Source organism: Panthera tigris, chromosome E1, assembly GCF_018350195.1.
Source record: "Panthera tigris isolate Pti1 chromosome E1, P.tigris_Pti1_mat1.1, whole genome shotgun sequence".
NCBI lineage: Eukaryota > Metazoa > Chordata > Mammalia > Carnivora > Felidae > Panthera > Panthera tigris.
In genome coordinates, this window is record NC_056673.1 from 13,528,450 (window position 1) to 13,548,378 (window position 19,929).

Here is a 19,929-nt window from a genome sequence, read left to right on the forward strand (position 1 = left end):
ATCCAGTGTCACATAGCACAGTGGCAAGAGTTCATTCTTGCTCTGAGCAGCAGCAACATCTCTCCACCCTGGACGCATCTGTCCACTCCCCACCCCAATCATCTCCCACCCTGCCGGTTCACACAACGTTCAGTTCATCTCAAGTTCTCTGTTCCAATTTGCCCTGCATAATTCTTTCTCTCCACAAAGTCATGCATAATCCCCCCCCCCTCTACTTTTTTCTTCTCTCTCTCTCTCTCTCTGTCCCTCTCTCATTCTTCTGGTTTATAAGAATGACAACTCAGCAAAATGGAAAGAGCTGTGGAGTTGGAGTCCAGGGACTTATGTTTTTTCTTATGTTTTTTGTGTTATAAACAAGTTTCTACTAGCACTGGGACCTTGGAAAAAGGAAAAAAAGAAGGGAGAGATGGAGGGAGGAAAGAAGGAATGAAAAGAAATAAAACAGAAAGCTAATGTTTACATAAATACAAACCTTCTTTCAGGTATTATATGTTACTGCATTACATGTTACATTTAAACTTAGCAAACATTCTTAAAGATAGGTAATCATCTTACAAATGAGAAAAAAGAGGCTCAAAAAAATTAACTTGTTGAATTTCACATAAGCAAGAGTTTGTTCTGAATGGAGAACTTGTTCATTTTCTGCCAGCCCCTGCTGTTTTCCAAGGCTATCTATCATCTATCTATCTATCTATCCATCCATTCATCCCTTTTTCTTCTGTAATGTGAAAGGCTGTACTGCATTCTCTCTAGGTTTACTTAAAGGTAAATACAGGCTGCTCTGCCCCAACCAACCTAAATAGCCTCCTTGGCTCTCCCAGACTCTTCATTTCCCCCTTCTCTTCAGCCCAGTCAGTTCCCTCTGATGTCCTTCTGTTTGCCAGCTCTGTCCTTCAATCTTCCAGTCGCTCAGAGTGGAAACCTCACCATATTTCCCTACCTTCCCTGAATCCAAGCATCACTCAATTCTTTGTTTTATCAACAAGGAAAAAGCCACGTGAAGACCTTGAGTGATGTCCATTCACCCTTACTCAAGACGGGAGGAAACTAGGGGTTCTGGAGCAGTGAGAAGTCGTCGTGGGGCTTACCTTTCTGTGAGCACTCTGGCTAGTACTCTTGCCTGGGTCTTACAGAGATGGGGGTGAGTGGTAAGCTGACCCAAGGTGGCCTGTCTCCAAACACTTTTAAAAGGTGTGAGGCAGCGACCCAGAGGTCTGTCCTGGTGCTCTAACTGGCAGCTAACGAGCACTTAGAGGCCCTAAAAATGAACTCTCTCAGGGATTGCACAAGAAGCCAGAGGCAGACAAACAACCTCGGTCCTTAAGGGTCTCTCTCATCTGCCGAGTATTTTGGACTCTGTTAAAGAACCATTAGATTTATGACATCACTCCAAGCTCCTCAAGTTTCCAAGAAAGGAGGAAAGGTGATAAACAGTCACCATGTTACAGATGGAAATAAGATCCAGAGGGCTGAGATGATTTGCCAAGGCCAGAGAGCGGGGGGCTGTGGTGGAACTCAGGGCCCCTGCTAAGCTGATTCTGGCACTTTTCCTCTCATTTGTTTTTCACGTTGGGTTTTTAAGGCATAACTTTACAAGGTCGGGTTAACTAAAGTATAATTTCAATTGTAAATTTTGATGAGTTGTGATAAAAGTATAGTCATGGATCTACCATCTCCATCAATATGTAAAACATTTTCAACCGCTCCAGAATGTTCCCTTCTGCCCCCTTGCGGACAATCCCCTTTCTACATCATAGCCCATGGCAACCTCTGATCTGATTTCTGTCCCTATGTTTTTGCCTTTTTCAGACTGTCATAAATCAGACAGTAAGTAGACTTTTTATAACTGGATTCATTCAAGCAGCATAATCTTTTTGAGATTCATGCACGTTGGCTGTACTAGTAGTCCAGCCACTGTATGGATATATAGCAATTTGTTTAGCTAATCACTAGTTAATGCACGTTTGGGTTGTTTCCAGATTTTAGTCATTACAGACAAAGCTACAATAAATATGTGCATTCAGTTCTTTGTGTGGATATTTGTCTTCATTTCTCCTTGGAAAATACCAAGAGCGTAGAGGCTGGACTCCAGGTGGGTGAATATTTATTTTTATAAGAAACAGTCAAACTGTTTTCCAAACTGGCTATACCATTTGCATTCCTACCAGCAAAGTGTGAGATTCCCAGTTGTGCATCAAACGTAACGTCATCAGAATTTTTAACATTAACTATTAGGTGTGTGGCAGTATCTCATTGTGGTTTAACTTTGTATTTCCTCGGTGATATTGAGCATCTTTTCATGTGCTTACTCACCATCATATGTCTTGGATAAAGTGTCTGTTTAAATATTTTGCCCTCCATCCCAAATGGGTGGTTTTTCTACTTCTTCTTGTTCTATTGTAAAAATTCTTTATACATTCCGGATACTGGCCTTTTATCAGGTAAGTGTCTTGCAAATATTTTTCCAGTCTTGCATTTTTCTTTTTTTTAATTTTTTTTTAACCTTTATTTATTTTTGAGACAGAGAGAGACAGAGCATGAATGGGGGAGGGGCAGAGAGAGAAGGAGACACAGAATCAGAAGCAGGCTCCAGGCTCTGAGCCATCAGCCCAGAGCCCGACGCGGGGCTCGAACTCACAGACCGCGAGATCGTGACCTGAGCTGAAGTCGGACGCTTAACCGACTGAGCCACCCAGGCGCCCCCCCAGTCTTGCATTTTTAATTTCTTAATTGTTTCCTTTGAATCGCTGACATTTAAAGTTTTAATGATGTACAATTTATCAATTTTTTCTGATTCATGCTTTTTGCATCTTATCTAAGAGATCTTTGTCTAATCCAAATCACAAAGATATTTCTTCTATTGTTTTCTAGAAGTTTTATGGTTTTAGTGCTTACACTCAGATTAGGACCCATTTTGAAGGTTTTTCTGTGTGTGTGATATGGCGCAAGGAAAGGGTTGAGTTGAGGATTTTTTTTTAATATGGATGTATAGTTGTTTCAGTACCATGTGTTGAAAGACTGTTTTTTTGGCAATTTTGACAAAAATAAATTGTCCATATACGTATGAGTGTACCTCTGGATTCTCGATTTTATTCCATTGATCAATGTGTTTATCCTTACATCAATATACACTGTCTTGATTACTGTAGTTTAACAGTTAAGTCTTGAAATCGGTAGTTTACGTACCCCAAACTTGTTATTCTTTTTCTAGGTTACTTTGACCATTCTAGGTCCTTTGTTCTTTCATATAAAATGTAGAATCAGCTTGCCAATTTCTATAAAACACATGCCAAGATCTATAGATTAATTTGGGAAGAACTGACATATTAACAATACTGAGTTTTCTGGTCCATGAACATGACATATCTCTCCATTCATAGAGGTCTTTCTATGTTTCTCAGCAATGTTTTGCAGTTTTCAGTGTATAGGTCTTGCATATATTTTGTTTATTTTATCCCCATTTCATGGTGTTTTTTTTTATGGTATTGTAAGTGGTATTGTTTTGGTATCAACTTTCAATTTTTTTGCTAATATATTGAAATATAACTGATTTTTGCATAGTCCATATTGTATATTCTGTGTTGATCTTGTTTACTTGAGCTCCCCAAACTCACTTATTAGTTCTGGTAGCTTTTGGTAGATTGGGATTGTCAACAAAGAAGATCATGTCATCTTGAATGTGGACAGTTTTATTTCTTCCACTTTCCAATGTGTAGGATTTCTATTTTTGTCTTGCCTTGTACTATCTAGAAGTTCCAAAATAATGTTAAATAGTAGTTGTGAATGCCAGCTTCCTTCCCTCATCCCTGATCTCAGGGGCAACACATTCAGCCTTTCTCTATTATTTATGATATAGTTCTAAGTTCTTTGCAGATATCCTTTATCAAGCTGATGAAGTTACTTTCCACCTCTAGCTTCCTGTGAGTTTTCACCATGAATAAATGTTGAAGTTTTGTCACATGATTTTTCTGAATGGATTGAGACCATAATATGGTTTTTCATGTTTAGTCAGCTGATATTGTAAATAAAATTGATTCATTTTAGATGATGGACCAATTTACATTCCTGAATACCTGATCTGATATCATACTTCAGCCTCAAGAACTGTAACATTTCTTGGGGCGCCTGGGTGGCTCAGGTCGTGATCTCACCATGTGTGGGTTCGAGCCCCGCGTCGGGCTCTGCGCTGACAGCTCGGAGCCTGCTTCTGATTCTGTGTCTCCCTCTCTCTCTGCCCCTCCCCTGCTCATGCTCTGTCTCTCTCTGTCTCTCAAAAATAAATAAATATAAAAAAGAACTGTAACATTTCTTTTTTTTAAGTTTTTAAAATTTTATTTATTTATTTTGAGAGAGAGAGGAAGTGAGAAAGAATCCTAAGCAGGCTCCACGCTTGGTGGATGCAGGGCTTGATCCACAAACTGCGAGATTATGACCTGAGCTGATACCAAGAGTTGGACGCTTAACCGACTGAGCCACCCAGGCACCCCCAAGAACATTAACATTTCTTTTGGTGTAAATCTACTGGTGATCAATTTTTTTTAGCTTTATTTTTGTTTCTCTGGGAAAATCCTTTTTCACCTTCATTTTTGAAAGATATTTTTGCTGGATAAAGTCTCTGAGTTGGCAGCTCTTTTTCTTTCAATGTTTTAAAGCTCTTGCTCTATTTTCTCCTAGGCTGCCCATCCCCTAATAACAAGTCTGTTCTCATTCCTACCTTTGTTCTTCTCCATGTGATGTTTCTGTCTTCTCTGACTGCTTTCAAGACTATCCTTGGTGTTCAGCAGTTTGATCACAGTGTGCGTGGGTGTGTTTTCCTTTACACTCATCCTGTTCGGGGTGATAGTTGAAGTTATATTAGGATCACAGGCCTTAAGTGATACTCTTACAGTGTAAGAAACTCTCTGCCTCCTATTTGGACATTTCCTGTAGGCAATTAACCTGGATATGGGTTTTAAGCATGATGAACATATGCAAAGGAGGCAGATAAAATAAAAGCTGCAGGGATTTATTAATAGAAATGGTGGCTATACTAATACGTGATATATAGGGTTTGTCCACACCGAAGTGATATGCTAATAAGTTCCCAGTGGGAGGATATCGGGGACTACCGGGTAGTACGACGGTCATCTAATGAAGTTTCCTATGTACTGATCGGGGCGGGGGTGGGGGGGGGGGGTGGTGGCTACATGTATTTCTTATGCACACAGTACTGTCTTGCACCAGATTCATAACAGGACATACTAAACCTAGGCCTGGTCCACACCTCCTTCTCCCTGAGGCCTTTTCATGACTGGTTCCAATGCAGTAGGCAATTCTGGTCAGTTTGTGGTCAGTGACTTGAAATCCCTGACTCATACGGAACCAGTGTCTCCCTGTAGTTCCCGCAGCCCAGTGTAAGGACTATAAAACGTTGCCTACAGAACAACTGAAAATTCTGTGCAGTCCTCCTGGAAAATGGCCTGGATAGCAAAATGAAGCAAGAGGCCAAGGTTGGGTATCTCAAGGCCTGGCCTAGAGCAAAGAGGGGTCAGGGTATAGAAAGTTGCAGAGGAAAACTGAGATTCTAACATTAGAGACCAAGGCTAAGTGCTAGGTTCAGGCACCAGAGGCAGGAGAAAGGCCAATTTCAAAGGAAGAAATTTAGAGTTATGTAGAAATGTGATCTCAGAGAGAACAGAAGGAATGAAAAAGAGTAGAGGTGTCAGAACTCCAACTATATGTGAATGTGTTCCAGGTCATTTTTATTGGCTCTCAGATGCATGCTGAATGGAGAGGTCAAGGATGCTAACAGGGTCAAGGAAGGAGTTAATGACCTCTGGTTTTAATCCTTAGGAGAGCAGATGATGGCATACAAATGAGCTGATATTAAAGAATAGCAAGGCTGGCAAGAAGATGAGCTTAACCGCTTACATGTTGGGTTTGCAATGCATGTGGAAACATCCCTCAGACTGATGAATATATGCCTCTGAAGCCTGGAGACAAGGGGTCATCAGAGCAGATAAAATAATTCGAATGAATAAGGTAATTCAGGGTGCCTTACTAAAGTAGCAACATTTTCCAAAGTACAGAAATCACAATTCAGTTATATGTAAATTTCTATGACTATAATGGGCACATGCACTTTGGCCTTGAGTTCAGAGGACATAGCTTCTAGAGTTTTGCCATTAAGAATATCGTTTGGTTCTAGGTTTGAAATACATGCTTCTTATTTTATTAAAGAAGAACATGATATTATTTTTATTAGAATGTGCTATAAACTTCACAACAGAGCCTGAAAAAAAAAAAAAAAAAAGAATGTGCTATAAACAGCTGTAATGTCTCTATGCGACTTCATTCAAAATTATTTAAAATATTCCGCTCATCCTTGGAAACATCTTCCAGATTCCAAGTGTGTCAAGTTCTAGGATTTTTTTCTGACACTGTGATCTTGAATGAAAAATGGTGTCTTGTTGTACTTCAGGTTTTTCACCTGTATAATGAAGAATAATAATGTTGCCTGTACTACAGGCCACACAAGACGTCTTGAAAATCAAATAAGAGGGGCGCCTGGGTGGCTCAGTTGGTTAAGCATCCGACTTCGATTCAGGTCACGATCTCGTGGTCTGTGAGTTCGAGCCCCGCGTCGGGCTCTGGGCTGATGGCTCAGAGCCTGGAGCCTACTTCTGATTCTGTGTCTCCCTCTCTCTCTGCCCCTCCCCCACTCATGCTCTGTCTCTCTCTGTCTCAAAAATAAATAAACGTTAAAAAAAAATTAAAAGAAAAAAAGAAAATCGAATAAGATGCTGGGCATGGGAGTGTATGTGTGAATTGGGAAGTACTATTTGCACGTAAGGAATTATTACTATATTTAGTGGTATTTTTATATGCTTAAACCCACAGCATGCTGACAGTTCTCATGTTAGCTTTCAAGAGAGAAATTTATGCCTGGAATCTCCAATGAAAATACTGATTGTATGTTAATAACTAACATGGTTACAGCACTCTGCCACAATAGAATGGGTTCTCTCTGTGCCCTACTGTGCAGCATAGACACTTAGTAGGATGTTTAGCAGGACTTCAGTAAACATTTGCTGGGTGAATGAATAAATGAAAAAGACTTTTATATACCTTTATTAATTTAATCCTTATATGAGTACTGCATGATAACCAGGCCTGGTTTTCAATGCTTGAAGGTTCTGTGGGTAAGTGATGGTTAAATCTCTGGGCTTTATAATAAGCTGTGTGTAACTCTATCATTGTAATTAATGCATTTTCTTATAATTTTCCGTGTATTATAAGTTCCTTGAGGGCAGGTGTTAAAGCAGTACAGCGAGTAGACACTGTTAACAATTTAATCAATTATTCATGAAATAATTTATTAGCAAAAGAAATGACTGGGAGGTGAAATTATTATTATCAGTACTTAATTATTATATTCTATTTCTTTCAATGAGTGCTTAAATAAGCACTTTCTCTTAATCAATAAATGTGTCATCATATAGAAATGCAATCATTTCTGCCATAACTGTTACATTTTCTCATTCCTTTGTATCTCACTGCAACTATCTCCTTTTTTGGGGCCTCTCAATCTTTCTTTTGGGTTGGTGTTTGCATACCAGCATGTAAACCATGCAGCTCTTCTCACTTTCAAACAAAACTAAAACAAAACCCAAATCTCCTTTAGTCTTCTGTTTCCCCCTTGCCCCCCTCAGTACTTCCCTTTCTCCAGTCACAGCTGCAAATCTGTGATCCCCCTTTCCCAACTCCCCACCGCAACCATCTCCTACTCTGACTCCTCTCAAAGGGTCCCTGAAGAGGCCACGCTCTGCCTGGAATGAGACCCTCCCTGGTCAGCCTGGGGAATGCCAGCTCATCTTTAAATACACGGCTCGGGGTGCCTGGGTGGCGCAGTCCGTTAAGCGTCCGACTTCAGCTCAGGTCAGGATCTCGCGGTCCATGAGTTCCAGCCCCGCATCGGGCTCTGGGCTGATGGCTCAGAGCCTGGAGCCTGCTTCAGATTCTGTGTCTCCCTCTCTCTCTGCCCCTCCCCCGTTCATGCTCTGTCTCTCTCTGTCTCAAAAATAAATAAACGTTAAAAAAAATTTTTTTTTAATAAAAAAAATAAAAAAAAATAAACACACGTGCATCTCTACCAGGATGCCCTTTCGCAATACTGTCACTGTCCTGCCACAGCAGAGTTTTCTCTTTATCGTCACTGTGCACGTAAGCCACCTAACACACAGCACCTACAACCCTTCGTGTTTCTGCCACTTTGGCCTCCTTGGGTCCCTTTTCTATCAAGGAATCATCTTGAGACCAGAGCTTTTGTTTTACTCTTCTCTGCATCTCAACACTTACTATGAGTCCTGTTACATTTTAGGTGCTCAATGAGTGCTTTAGGAATCAATTAATAATTTAATAGACTTACGCTTTTATGAAAATATGTGGGGTTCAGTTTCGTGTCAGGTCCAATGTCTTGGCAGGTCTTGTACCTCTTTTCTCTCCCTAGATAACTATTGCGCCTAACTATTGCGACCGTCTTCCTTAAAACAAGACAGATGCGTCCCGTTGATATTCCTTGAGCACATCTCGTGTGCTGGTACAAGTAACCTGTATTGTAAGTTTAGGGTTCAGACAGAACCAGAAAATTCTAGGAAGCAAACATATGTTACAGATAAAGCCTTTCCCAATATTGCCAAATGCCCCTAAATTAGAACATCAATACAAGCAGGACCAGTTACTGGCAATTCCAGGTTTTACTGTAGATACCATCCACATCCAAGTCAATAAACCAGAGAGCCATCCAAAGAGAAGAAGCTGTATCTGAAAGGCCAGAAGTGGGGAGGGAGGCTGCTGCCGGGAGAGAGGGAGCTACACGCAGGGAGCCGGCAGAGAAACTGGCCCTTACGATGTGGAAAACAAAGGCAAAAGAAAAAAATTAAATTTCCTTACAGCTTACAGCCCTTTGACAAGTCCTTGAGACAGGCAGAGTGACCTTCCCCTAGGAACTCGGCGGCCTCGATGTTAACACTGCTAAAGCCAAAAGGCAAACTTAGCTTAAAATTACCCCGACCCCCCAGGATCCTGTAAATCTCCTTTAACATATAGAAACTCCTTTGGAAAATTCCTTTATCTCTAGCCCCCAAATATATGTTAGCATATATGTTATATGTTAGCCATGCATATGGCCCACTGATCTGAAGAGTCTCATGACTAAGATTTTGTTAGTACTGAATGATCTTTTCCTAACAACAGCTAGCCCCGTCAAGGTCCTGGAAACCTTGCTTCCAGAATTCCTTAGAGACTTATTCTATCCCTAACCACGCCCTCCCTCCAAACTTGAAGGTATATGATCAGTCACCCATCACAACCCCAGTGCAGCTCTTTCTGCCCACAGGTCCTGTCCCTGTGATTTAATAAAGCCACCTTTTGCACTGAAGATGTCTCAAGAATTCTTTCTTGGCGGAGGGCTCTGAACCCCAACAGTTTCACATCACTCACACGGGGGAGCTCACGTGGGGAAAACTAATCCCCCAAACATTTGGCTTTTAAAAACCAAGGGGCTGAATTCGAATAAGCAATGGGACTTGGAGCCCAAAGCTTTAATTTTTTTTTTCATGTTTTTATTTTATTTTTTAGAGAGAGACAGAGCGTTAGCTGGGGAGGAGCAAAGAGAGAGGGAGACACAGAATCTGAAGCAGGCTCCAGACTCCGAGGTGTCAGCCCAGAGCCTGACACCGGGCTTGAACTCACTGACTGGGAGATCATGACCTGAGCTGAAGGATGCTTAACTGACTGAGCCACCCAGGTGGAGCCTGTAAAAGTCAGCTCTAAAAGTCAGCTGACTCAGCACTGGGCTGCCAGGAGGGTGAGAGATAGCTGGGTACCTGGCCCTGAAAGGGATTGCAGTCGGTGCAGAGAGGCAAGGCAAAAAGGGCAGTTTACACAACATGGGGGCAAACGGGAGACAGATCTGTTCATACTGATTTCGGAGTGTGTTGGGGGCACTTCAAAAAACAAGGGAGCTGGCAGGTGCCAATTTCCTCCCCCACCTTCCAGCATAAACACCGGCCCTTCTGCGGGAGGTGGGGCTGCATGGGCGCCAGCTACCCAACCTGCCAGCACGCGCCAGACCCGCAGTTTCTCGAGAGGACACGCCACACGAGGCACGCTAGCCTCAGCCCAGGGCTCAGGGCAAATGCTGTTAAAGCAGCCGAAGCGCTTCAGGGATGGGGCGTGGGACCAGAGGCCCCACACAAATGTTGCTAATGCCAATGCCCCCTCTCAAGTTCAGGGGTGGGTGGGCAGTCCCCTCAGAGCTGGCCTGCCTGGGTCCCACCCACACCGCAGAGATCACAGCCCACAACAGGCAGGGAGTCAGTGCAGAAGGCTGCACTGACAGGAAAAGTGACCCAGACACAACAGGACACAAGCAACACACAAAGGGTACTCTCCTAAAGTGTGATAAAGGACATTTTCAACTTTAACGTTTGTGGGCCCTGTTCCTGGGCTCTCGGGGAAGCTACGCTTTTACCAAGGTCACCATGACTTCACCAAACTTCAAAGCATGGGCAATCTTCCTGCCCTGAGCACACACTGTATGTGTTTCATTAGCAAATAACCTAAAGGAAACATCCAAACTAAAGAGGAAAAATCTCCCTAAGTTCCATTCTCATACCCCTAAAGCCTTCCACCTTGCACATACTAAAAGCATAAAATAATGGTAATTTTCTGAAATGTCCTTCATCATGATGATTTGCAACTGTTGATGTAACAAAAAAACAAACAAACAAAAAAAACCCATATAGAATCCTGTATTAAAATTCCTTCCCCAAAGTACTGTCTTCTTTGTGAAGATTGTATATTCCAGGCAGCTGTCCTCACTTGGGCTCAAAACTCTCGTCCTTTTTTTTTTTTTTTAGAAATTGTGAAAGATTTGTTCATTTTGCATTAACAGTTCTTGGCACTGTTGTCAGAATACCAGAGCAGCTTGGCTGAGAACACCTTGGTGGGCAGGGGGTGGCGGGGGGGCGCAGATCATCTGGAACGTGGCCCTCGGAACCAGCACAGCCCCTTGTGCCCCTCTGACTGCTCACATTTCACAGGAGTATCTGGCGATATCCGGACGTCCCTAATTTGTGTTGATGGTCATGACTTTGATTTGAGCGGTAATGTTCTCTAGGTGGGAATAACCTAGAGGGAGAAAGTGGATGGGCTGGTTGTTTTAATTTGGCATGATACTAATTGATCTTATTAATATAAGGCTTGAATCCATTTTCTGGTTAGAAATATGAGAGGCTGAATCACTGAGCTCTGAAGAGAAGGGACACTTGCTCCTTCTGGTCGAATGGTGCTTTCAGGTGGCAGAAACCCTAGCGGAAGTGTCTGAGGATACTATTCAAGACGTCTAGGGGTGTGGGAGGCCGGGCCCTGGTGCCAGGCTGAGACCAGGTCGAGCAACGTCTCGCTGTTGACTCAGCTAACCCGGTGGTTCCCCCTCCCATTCCCCCACTCTCAAGGGCATACGAAAGCCTTGTCAAGGCTGAGAAAGTTAATTCCTGAAGCCTGTGGTCTGCAGGTGTTGGCAGTAAGGCTACCTCCCTTTTTCTACCCCGAGTCAGATAGAAACAAACATGGGAATTGTGTTTTGCTAGCAATCTTATCAACAAGGTCTTGTTGTGACCCGTTTAGAAAATTCACAAGGAACACAGAACTAAATGTTTTGGTTGGCAGCGATTATGTGAAACCTGTTTATTCTTAGAATGACCTGACCCATAAGAGTCTGGATATAAAAGACTGTGTACAGCAACAATAAAGCCATCACTTGGGCCATCAGCCCAGGGGACCCTCCTGTTCCCAAACTGTCTTCTCTTCTCTCTTTTTTTCTTACATTCCCCTACCCTCAGGACCCTGATCTCGGTGTTTGTTGCGCCGGTTGCGACAAGTGGCACCCGAACAGGGACCTGAGACAACAAGGAGGAAAGCGAAAGCGGACGCGCGACGTCTAATTCAGGTAGGGGAACTGTGCCAGCAGCACAGACGACGGGAGTAAAACTATGGGACAGAAACAGTCTACGGAACAGGGATATTTTGTAACTGCCTTGCAGGCTCTTATGAAGGAGAGGGAATTAAGGTTTCTCAGTCAGCCCTTAGGGAATTTTTTGACATAGTGCATGATTATTGTCCATGGTTTCCAGACGGGGGTACAGTTGATTTAAAGGATTGGCAGCGAGTTGGTCAGAAACTTAAAAATCAAATGAAGATTCGTGGGGCTGCAGTTCCAGGGACTTTGTGGTCTACTTGGACCTATATTAAGGAGGTCCTTGATCCGCAGGATTCTATTGAAATAGTTTTCTCTTAGCTCGGAAGTAGCCCAACCCTTAGTGACTTCAGATGCTCCTCTCCCTCCAGAAACTACTTTCAATGCCCTTTCGGGACAGTCATGGGTGCCTTCACCTTTACCTCCTCTCCCCCTCCTAGAACAGTTATCTGTGCAAGATCCAGAAAATAATGATGACTCTCCTTTTGGGGATCAGGGGGATGATGGGCCATATTTGGAAGACCAGAGGACGCCTGCCTTCTTGGCCCCTCTGGTCCAGAAGGTGCCTTTAAAACGACCTTCTTTTCAGGCACCAGATAGAGGCTTACCTCGGCTGGCTTTCCCTATTACTCAGAATCAACAGTCCACCGAACCTTACCCCGTTATGGGAACTACTCCTTTGCAGCGGACTCTGTATCAAGCAACACAGTATGGGGAAGACACCTCTGCTTTTCACACTGACCCTGTTATTCAGCAGGGGGGACAGAGAGTGTACTCCGCCCTAAGTTTTCAATTGCTGAAAGATTTGAAATCCTCTACAGCCCAGTATGGTCCGACAGCTCCCTTTACCCTGTCTATGCTTGATAATTTGAGCGGGGAGGCATTGTGCCCAGGAGATTGGAAGGTCATTGCTCAGGCTTGTTTGAGTGTGAGAGATAACCTCTTGTGGAAAGCAGAATTTGCAGAGAATGCTGAAAAACAGGCTATGTATAATAAAAGAACTAACATACCAGTGGATTTCAACATGCTCACAGGTACAGGGCAATATTATGATGTGGGCCTCCAGCTGAATTATCCTGAAATTGCGTATAATCAAATTAATACCTGTGCCATTACAGCTTGGAAAAAACTCCCCTCCACAGGGGGCAGAACTGAGGAATTGTCTAAAATTAGGCAAGGGCCAGATGAGAAGTACCAGGATTTCGTTGGGTGCCTTTTGACTGTAGTCAGTCGTATCGTTACTGATGGGGAGGCAGGTACCATTATTGTAAAACAACTGGCTTATGAAAATGCTAATTCTGCATGTCAGGCAACCATTCGTCCTTGGAAAAATCAGGGTACCTTGGAGGATTATATTAGGCTATGTGCTGAGATTGGACCATCTTATATTCAGGGCATTACTTTGGCAGCCGCCTTAAAGGGAATGGACCCCTTACAGGTGCATGCCCAGCTTCAGGGTGGAAACGTAAGAACTAATCCAAGGAAGTTGGGTGGAATAGTGTGTTTCAAATGTGGCCAAAAGGGCCATATGAAGGCCCAATATCGTAGTAAAGAAATAATTCCAACTACCCCCGGTTTGCCAAGTGGCCCTAACATTAATAACAAGCCGGCAATTATTTGTCCCAGATGTAGACGGGGGTATCACTGGGTCAATGAATGCCGCTCTAAAACTGATTGTAATGGCAGACCTCTTCAGGGAAACTGGAAGCGGGGCCAGCCGCAGGCCCCTCAAACAATTGCGGCAATGTTCCCACAGGCACCTTCTCACCCATTGTGTCCAACCCTGGAGACCTCCCAGGTATTAGCCAACTACACCGCAGTACCCCCGCCAGTGCAGGACTAGATCTTACCCCAGCTCAGTCCGTTTACCTAGAAGGAGGACAGCCCCCCAAAGCCATCCCCACAGGGATATGGGGGCCTCTACCCAGGAATACTTGGGGGTTATTATTGGGAAGATCCAGCTGGACTCTTAAGGGATTGATGATCTATCCTGGAGTTATTGATGAAGATTACACTGGAGAAATAAAAATTTTGGCCAGCTTAACTATGGGAACTTTGGTGCTTGAGCCCAAGACTCCCATAGCACAATTGATCTTGATACCCCAGATATCCTCCAATAATAAGGCTGTTAAACCTTACCGGGGAAATCAGGGGTTCAGCTCCACAGATCTTTATTGGGCTCAAGTGATCTCTGTAGAAAAGCCCATGCTTACATTGCATATCCAAGGAGTCCCTTTTGAGGGACTAGTGGATACAGGTGCAGATGTCTCAGTTATTGCTCAAAAAAATTGGCCTGTCACATGGCCTACTCAAGTGACTAATATTCCAATTAAAGGTGTTGGTTATGCCTCTGCTCCATTGCAAAGCTCTGATTATTTACATTGGAGACTGCCTGATGGTATGACTGGAACTTTTCAGCCTTTTGTGTTGAACATAGATCTTAATCTCTGGGGCAGGGACATATTAACTGCAATGAATTTGACTCTGGAGACTAAGGCAGTCCCGATTCAAAAACAGACTAATCTTGCTGTGCACCTTATGAAGGAAATGGGCTATATTGAGGGGAAATGCTTTGGGAAGGAGTTGCAGGGGAATCCTGAGCCGTATGTCCCCGAGCCTAAAAGAGACCATTTCGGATTGGGTTTTTCCTAGGGCCATTGGAAACTCCCCACACTATGCCTCTCCAGTGGATGTCTTCCACTCCAGTGTGGGTTGACCAATGGCCCTTACCTACTGTTAAGAGGGAGGCTGCTGCTCACCTCATAGAGGAACAACTGCAATTAGGTCATTTAGTTCCCTCCACCAGTCCCTGGAACACCCCAATCTTTGTGATGAGAAAAAAGTCAAATAAATGGAGGTCGCTGCAAGATTTGAGAGCAATTAATGCTGTCATGAAACCCATGGGGGCTTTGCAACCCAGCCTCCCTTCCCCATCGGCCATTCCTTTACAATATCAATTACTAGTTTTGGACTTAAAAGATTGTTTTTTTACCATTCCGTTGGCCCCTGGCGACGGAGAACATTTTGCATTCTCCCTGCCTTCCACTAACTTACAGGAACCTGCTAAGTGGTATCAGGGGAAGGTCTTACCGCAAGGCATGGCTAACAGTCCGACTTTATGTCAAGAGTTTGTGGCCAGAGCAATTGCCCCTTTTAGACAGAGTTTTCCCCATGTATATTGTATCCATTATATGGATGACTTACTTTTGGCTGCTGAAACTAAGGAATTATTACAGGAGGCTTTTATTTCTCTTCAAAGATGCCTTAAAGCATATAATTTGATTGTTGCCCCTGAGAAAGTTCAAAGGGAAGCACCTTTTGAATACCTAGGGTATCTCATCTCCAAACCAACTGTCTGACCTCAGAAAGTATCAATTAGAACCGGACATTTGACTACTTTAAATGATTTTCAGACATTATTAGGAGATATAAATTGGATTAGAAATACACTAGGGGTCACCACAGAACAATTACTGTCTTTGTTTAATATTCTAAAAGGAGATAGTTCTCCAGCATCCCTGCGAAGTCTCACTCAAGAAGCTAAAGAAGCTGTAAGACATATAGAACAGGCCATTCAGCAGGCCCAAGTCACTAGAATTGACCCTTCTCAGCCTTTGTATCTAATAATATTAAAACCTCAAGTCATCCCCTTTGCAATTCTGTGGCAATCTCATGGCCCACTTGAATGGCTACATTTAGCCTTACACTCTCTGCATGTCATTAATCCTTTGCTATCTATGGTTTGTCTTCTCATCATTAGAGGAAGATCCCGAGCTGTTCAGCTCTTTGGACACGATCCAGAATTTATTGCATGTGCCTTTCTGGCACAGAAGCTGGTGGACGCTGCTTTTGCCCAGTCCATCGAATGGCAACTTGCCTTGGCTGATTTTACAGGTCAAATTAAATTTCATTTACCTTCTGATTCTTTAGTACAAGGTTTCAGTCTTATAGATATTTTGCCCTATAATCCTATTGTTTGTCAGCCGATTGAAGATGCTGCTTCCATTTTTGTGGATGCTGGTAAAGAGGGTAAAATTGCAGTGTATTATGTCACTTCTCAACATAAAAATTTGATCACTTTAAATTATACGACTAAATCTGTCCAAAGGGCCGAGCTTTATGCTGTATAGGTAGCCCTAAAAACTTACCCGGAATCTATAAATGTCTATTCTGACAGTCAATACGTTGTCAAAGCCGTGTTGCAGCTTCCCACTGCCTTTATACTGACAGCAGATGAGGAACTTTATCATCTATTTCATGCTATACAAAAACTTCTTAATTTACGGCACATTCCAATTTATATTTCCCACATTCGAGCTCACACCGATCTGCCTGGTCCCCTAGTTGCTGGGAATCGGATAGCCGATGCAGCAACCCATTTATTGCAAGTTCTGCCCATTACCACTCCTTTGGAAACAGCCAAAAGGAGTCATGATAATTTTCATCAGAATGCGGCAGCCCTTCGACGAGAATTCAAAATATCTCGTGAAGCGGCCAAATTGTTAAACAATGCGGCATCTGTCCGCAATTCTTCCCACAGCCGGTGTATGCCATTAATCCCCGAGGTTTTCGCCCCAATGACTTGTGGCAAATGGACGTCACCCAATATTTACCTTTTGGGAAATTGCAATATATACATGTGTCTGTAGATACTTGCTCAGGCTATATACATGCTTCAGCCCACTCAGGAGAAGCATTTGTTGATGTTCAAAATCACCTATTTTCTGCCTTTGCAGCAATGGGCAAACCTCATAAAATAAAAACTGACAATGGTAGTGCTTATACTTCTAAATCTTTTACAGAATTTTGCCGCCGACTCCGAATTGAGCATACAACTGGCATTGCTTATAATTCCACAGGACAGGCTATTGTTGAGCGAGCTCATCTGACTCTAAAACAGTATCTGCAAAAACTTAAAGAGGGGGAGATATTAAAGGGAAAGATAAAGTATTCCCCACATGTACATCTCACTCTTGTGTTGTGTTTTAAATTTTTTAAATGTCAATGAAGCAGGGATGACTGCCGCAGAGCGTCGCTGGGGAAGGAATCAAGAACCTCTCTTGATGGCAAGATGGAAAGATATGCCGGAAGGCATTTGGCGAGGCCCAGACCCAGTGCTTCGAAAAGGGCGAGGGTATGCTTGTGTTTTTCCACAGGATGAGGAAGCGCCGCGCTGGGTCCCGCTTCGGCTCCTCAAAGATATTACGGTTGCACCGAAAAATGGCCAAATTGACAGTGACGGAGCCCCCCCAGAAGCGACAACGGTGGAGTCATAAGGCGGGTACACCCACCTGGGGACAGATAAAGAACCTGCTGACCCAGGCCACTGATGTAGTGACGGCCTCAGGTAGAGAGGTAACGGCCACACATGTCTTCTTGGCATGCCTGTGCATTCTCACTACAACCGGGGAGTCTGCCCTCTATTGGGCATACGTGGTAGGTCCTCCTACAGTACAACCTGTAACATGGAGAGACCCCACACCCGAAGCATACACCAATCTCTCCTTTATGGGAGGGGAAGATGCAGGGTTTTTGCCCACTGTGTCGGCCTCTATCAATTGGACGGCATTCTCTGCAGGAGTACCCATCTACCTGCAAAGGGAGTCTACGCCGTACAAACTTGCTTATATGGGTGTTTGGGTACGAAACCAGTAGGGCGGTCTATTACTTATACTATGTGGCAAAATGGCAAGCGTCCTTCTGAATGGGTACCCCGCTCTGTTGCCGCTTATTGGCAAAAGAGAGAATTATTAGGAGAATGGATGTTTTTTGGACCGCGTGATCCCCCTCAGAATCTTCCTATATGTCCCTCAGTTGGTCAAGGCCTTACTGGGGACTCACCTTGGGGTAAATGTGCCCAGTCCTCTTCATTGAGGATGACTCCTAAAGGCATAAACTATACCATTACAGATTATTCCCGAAAGGCCTGGCATTCATTCCTTCAAGAAACACCTATGGCTATTTTGGAAGTGCAAAGGGAAACAAGGAGACCTTTAGTGGCTCCTTTAAGAGATATGGGTCCACCTCCTAACAAGGTACAGGTACACCACAAGATTATCCCACAAACCACTTTGCAATCCCCTGAAGGAAGAATTCATTCTGATCTTTGGAAGTTATATGCTACCTTTGATAAAATATATACTAATGACAGCTTTAGTTTTCCAGAATATTATGTTTCTCCAGTTCTGCAATTGCGTGCCTGTGTTCCTCCACCCTATACTATCTGATTGTTGGAGACGGAGCCATTACTCCAGTGAAAGAAGATGGTCATCAGTTATACCGGCTGACTTGTCCTGCTTGTGAACGGCTGCGCAGGACCAAACGGTTTCTTGGACCCTTAATTGCTGGACTCATAGCAGCAGTGACTGTAATTGCCTCTGCAACTGTATCTGTAATATCCTTACGTGAAAGTGCCCAAACGGCATCCCATGTAAATGAATTGGCTCATAATGTATCCAAGGTGTTTGCCACTCAAGAACGAATAGACCGTAAATTGGAAGCCCAATTAGAGGCACTACAAGAAGCGTTGATGTATTTTGGTGATCAGTTTGCTGTTTTGCGTACCAGACTTTCTTTAATTTGTCATGATGCGTATAAGCATATCTGTGTTACCCCTTTAGAGTATACCAATATGACATGGGGACAAGTGCGTCGTCATTTACAAGGGGTTTGGCATGATGCTAACACTAGCTTAGACCTCTTACAGCTACAAGAAGAGATAAATGCTGTTGCACGTAGCTCACTCAGTTTCCCTGACCCTGGAGATCTCGCTGGAACCATACTGCACCAACTTAATGGGTTTAATCCATTTAATATTCTTCAGCATTCCTTTTGGATCTTTATTGGAATTGTTTCCGTAATATCTGTTATACTTGTCTTGCTGTGTTGTTTCTGGAGATGGGGTCTTACTGCCTTTACCACATACCAAGCCAGGATGCACATGTTGCAATTACAAACAATAGGGGGACATGTGGGGGGCCGGGCCACGGTGCCAGGCTGAGACCGGGTCGAGCAATGTTCCCTGTTGACTCAAGCCAACCCGGTGGTTCCCCCTCCCATTCATGTGGGAGGCCGGGCCCCGGCGCCAGGCTGAGACCGGGTCGAGCAACGTTCCCTGTTGACTCAAGCCAACCCAGTGGTTCCCCCTCCCATTCCCCCACTCTCAAGGGCATACGAAAGCCTTGTCAAGGCTGAGAAAGTTAATTCCTGAAGCCTGTGGTCTGCAGGTGTTGGCAGTAATGCTACCTCCCTTTTTCTACCCCGAGTCAGATAGAAACAAACATGGGAATTGTGTTTTGCTAGCAATCTTATCAACAAGGTCTTGTGACCCGTCTAGAAAATGCACAAGAAACACAGAACTAAATGTTTTGGTGGGCAGCGATTATGTGAAACCTGTTTATTCTTAGAATGACCTGACCCATAAGAGTCTGGATATAAAAGACTGTGTACAGCAACAATAAAGCCGTCACTTGGGCCATCAGCCCAGGGGACCCTCCTGTTCCCAAACTGTCTTCTCTTCTCTCTTTTTTTCTTACATTCCCCTACCCTCAGGACCCTGATCTCGGTGTTTGTTGTCCCGGTCGCGACAAGGGGTCCCATAGGAATTTCCATCTCATAAGATAATTAATGATTGGCTCGTCAGGGAACGCACATGTAAGGATTGATCATCCAGTGCCCCGAGCCCCCTCGGTGGTCTTGGACCTCTCTGGAAGAAACCAAGACACGTAAGAGAGTTTATCATGGCGACTGGCGACACTCACAAACAGCACCCTCTCGATCCACCACAATCTTATTCAAGCCTTATTCTAAAAGTAAAACTGAAACTAAAAGAATTGGGGAGCCATGCTTCAAAGGATGGAATTAGCCCCCAGAAAACCAAGAACCACCCACAAGAAACTCCAGCCGGCTAC

At 43.7% G+C, this 19,929-nt stretch overlaps 1 protein-coding gene and 1 long non-coding RNA gene across 4 annotated transcripts; both read left to right on the top strand.

The window, feature by feature from the left end:
* The first annotated feature begins 11,820 nt into the window (after positions 1-11,820).
* On the top strand, positions 11,821-18,894 carry LOC122233691. Its single transcript, XR_006211357.1, has 2 exons — positions 11,821-11,992; positions 15,780-18,894. It is a non-coding gene; the product is annotated as an uncharacterized LOC122233691 (long non-coding RNA).
* On the top strand, positions 12,000-18,894 carry LOC122233690 (endogenous retrovirus group K member 6 Gag polyprotein-like). Of its 3 annotated transcripts, none has more exons than XM_042967230.1 (2): positions 12,000-15,913; positions 17,030-18,894. In XM_042967230.1, the coding sequence occupies exon 1, from the start codon at positions 12,684-12,686 to the stop codon at positions 13,860-13,862; it is 1,179 nt and encodes a 392-aa protein (XP_042823164.1). In that variant the 5' UTR covers positions 12,000-12,683; the 3' UTR covers positions 13,863-15,913; positions 17,030-18,894. The 3 variants fall into 3 exon arrangements, with proteins under 3 accessions (XP_042823164.1, XP_042823163.1, XP_042823165.1); XM_042967229.1 differs by having other exon boundaries at positions 17,033-18,894; XM_042967231.1 differs by having other exon boundaries at positions 17,176-18,894.
* Positions 18,895-19,929: the final 1,035 nt, after the last annotated feature.

Excerpts from the sequence above, each read along its gene's own strand:
- LOC122233690 (XM_042967230.1), top strand. The coding sequence starts at position 12,684 with ATGGGAACTACTCCTTTGCAGCGGACTCTGTATCAAGCAACACAGTAT.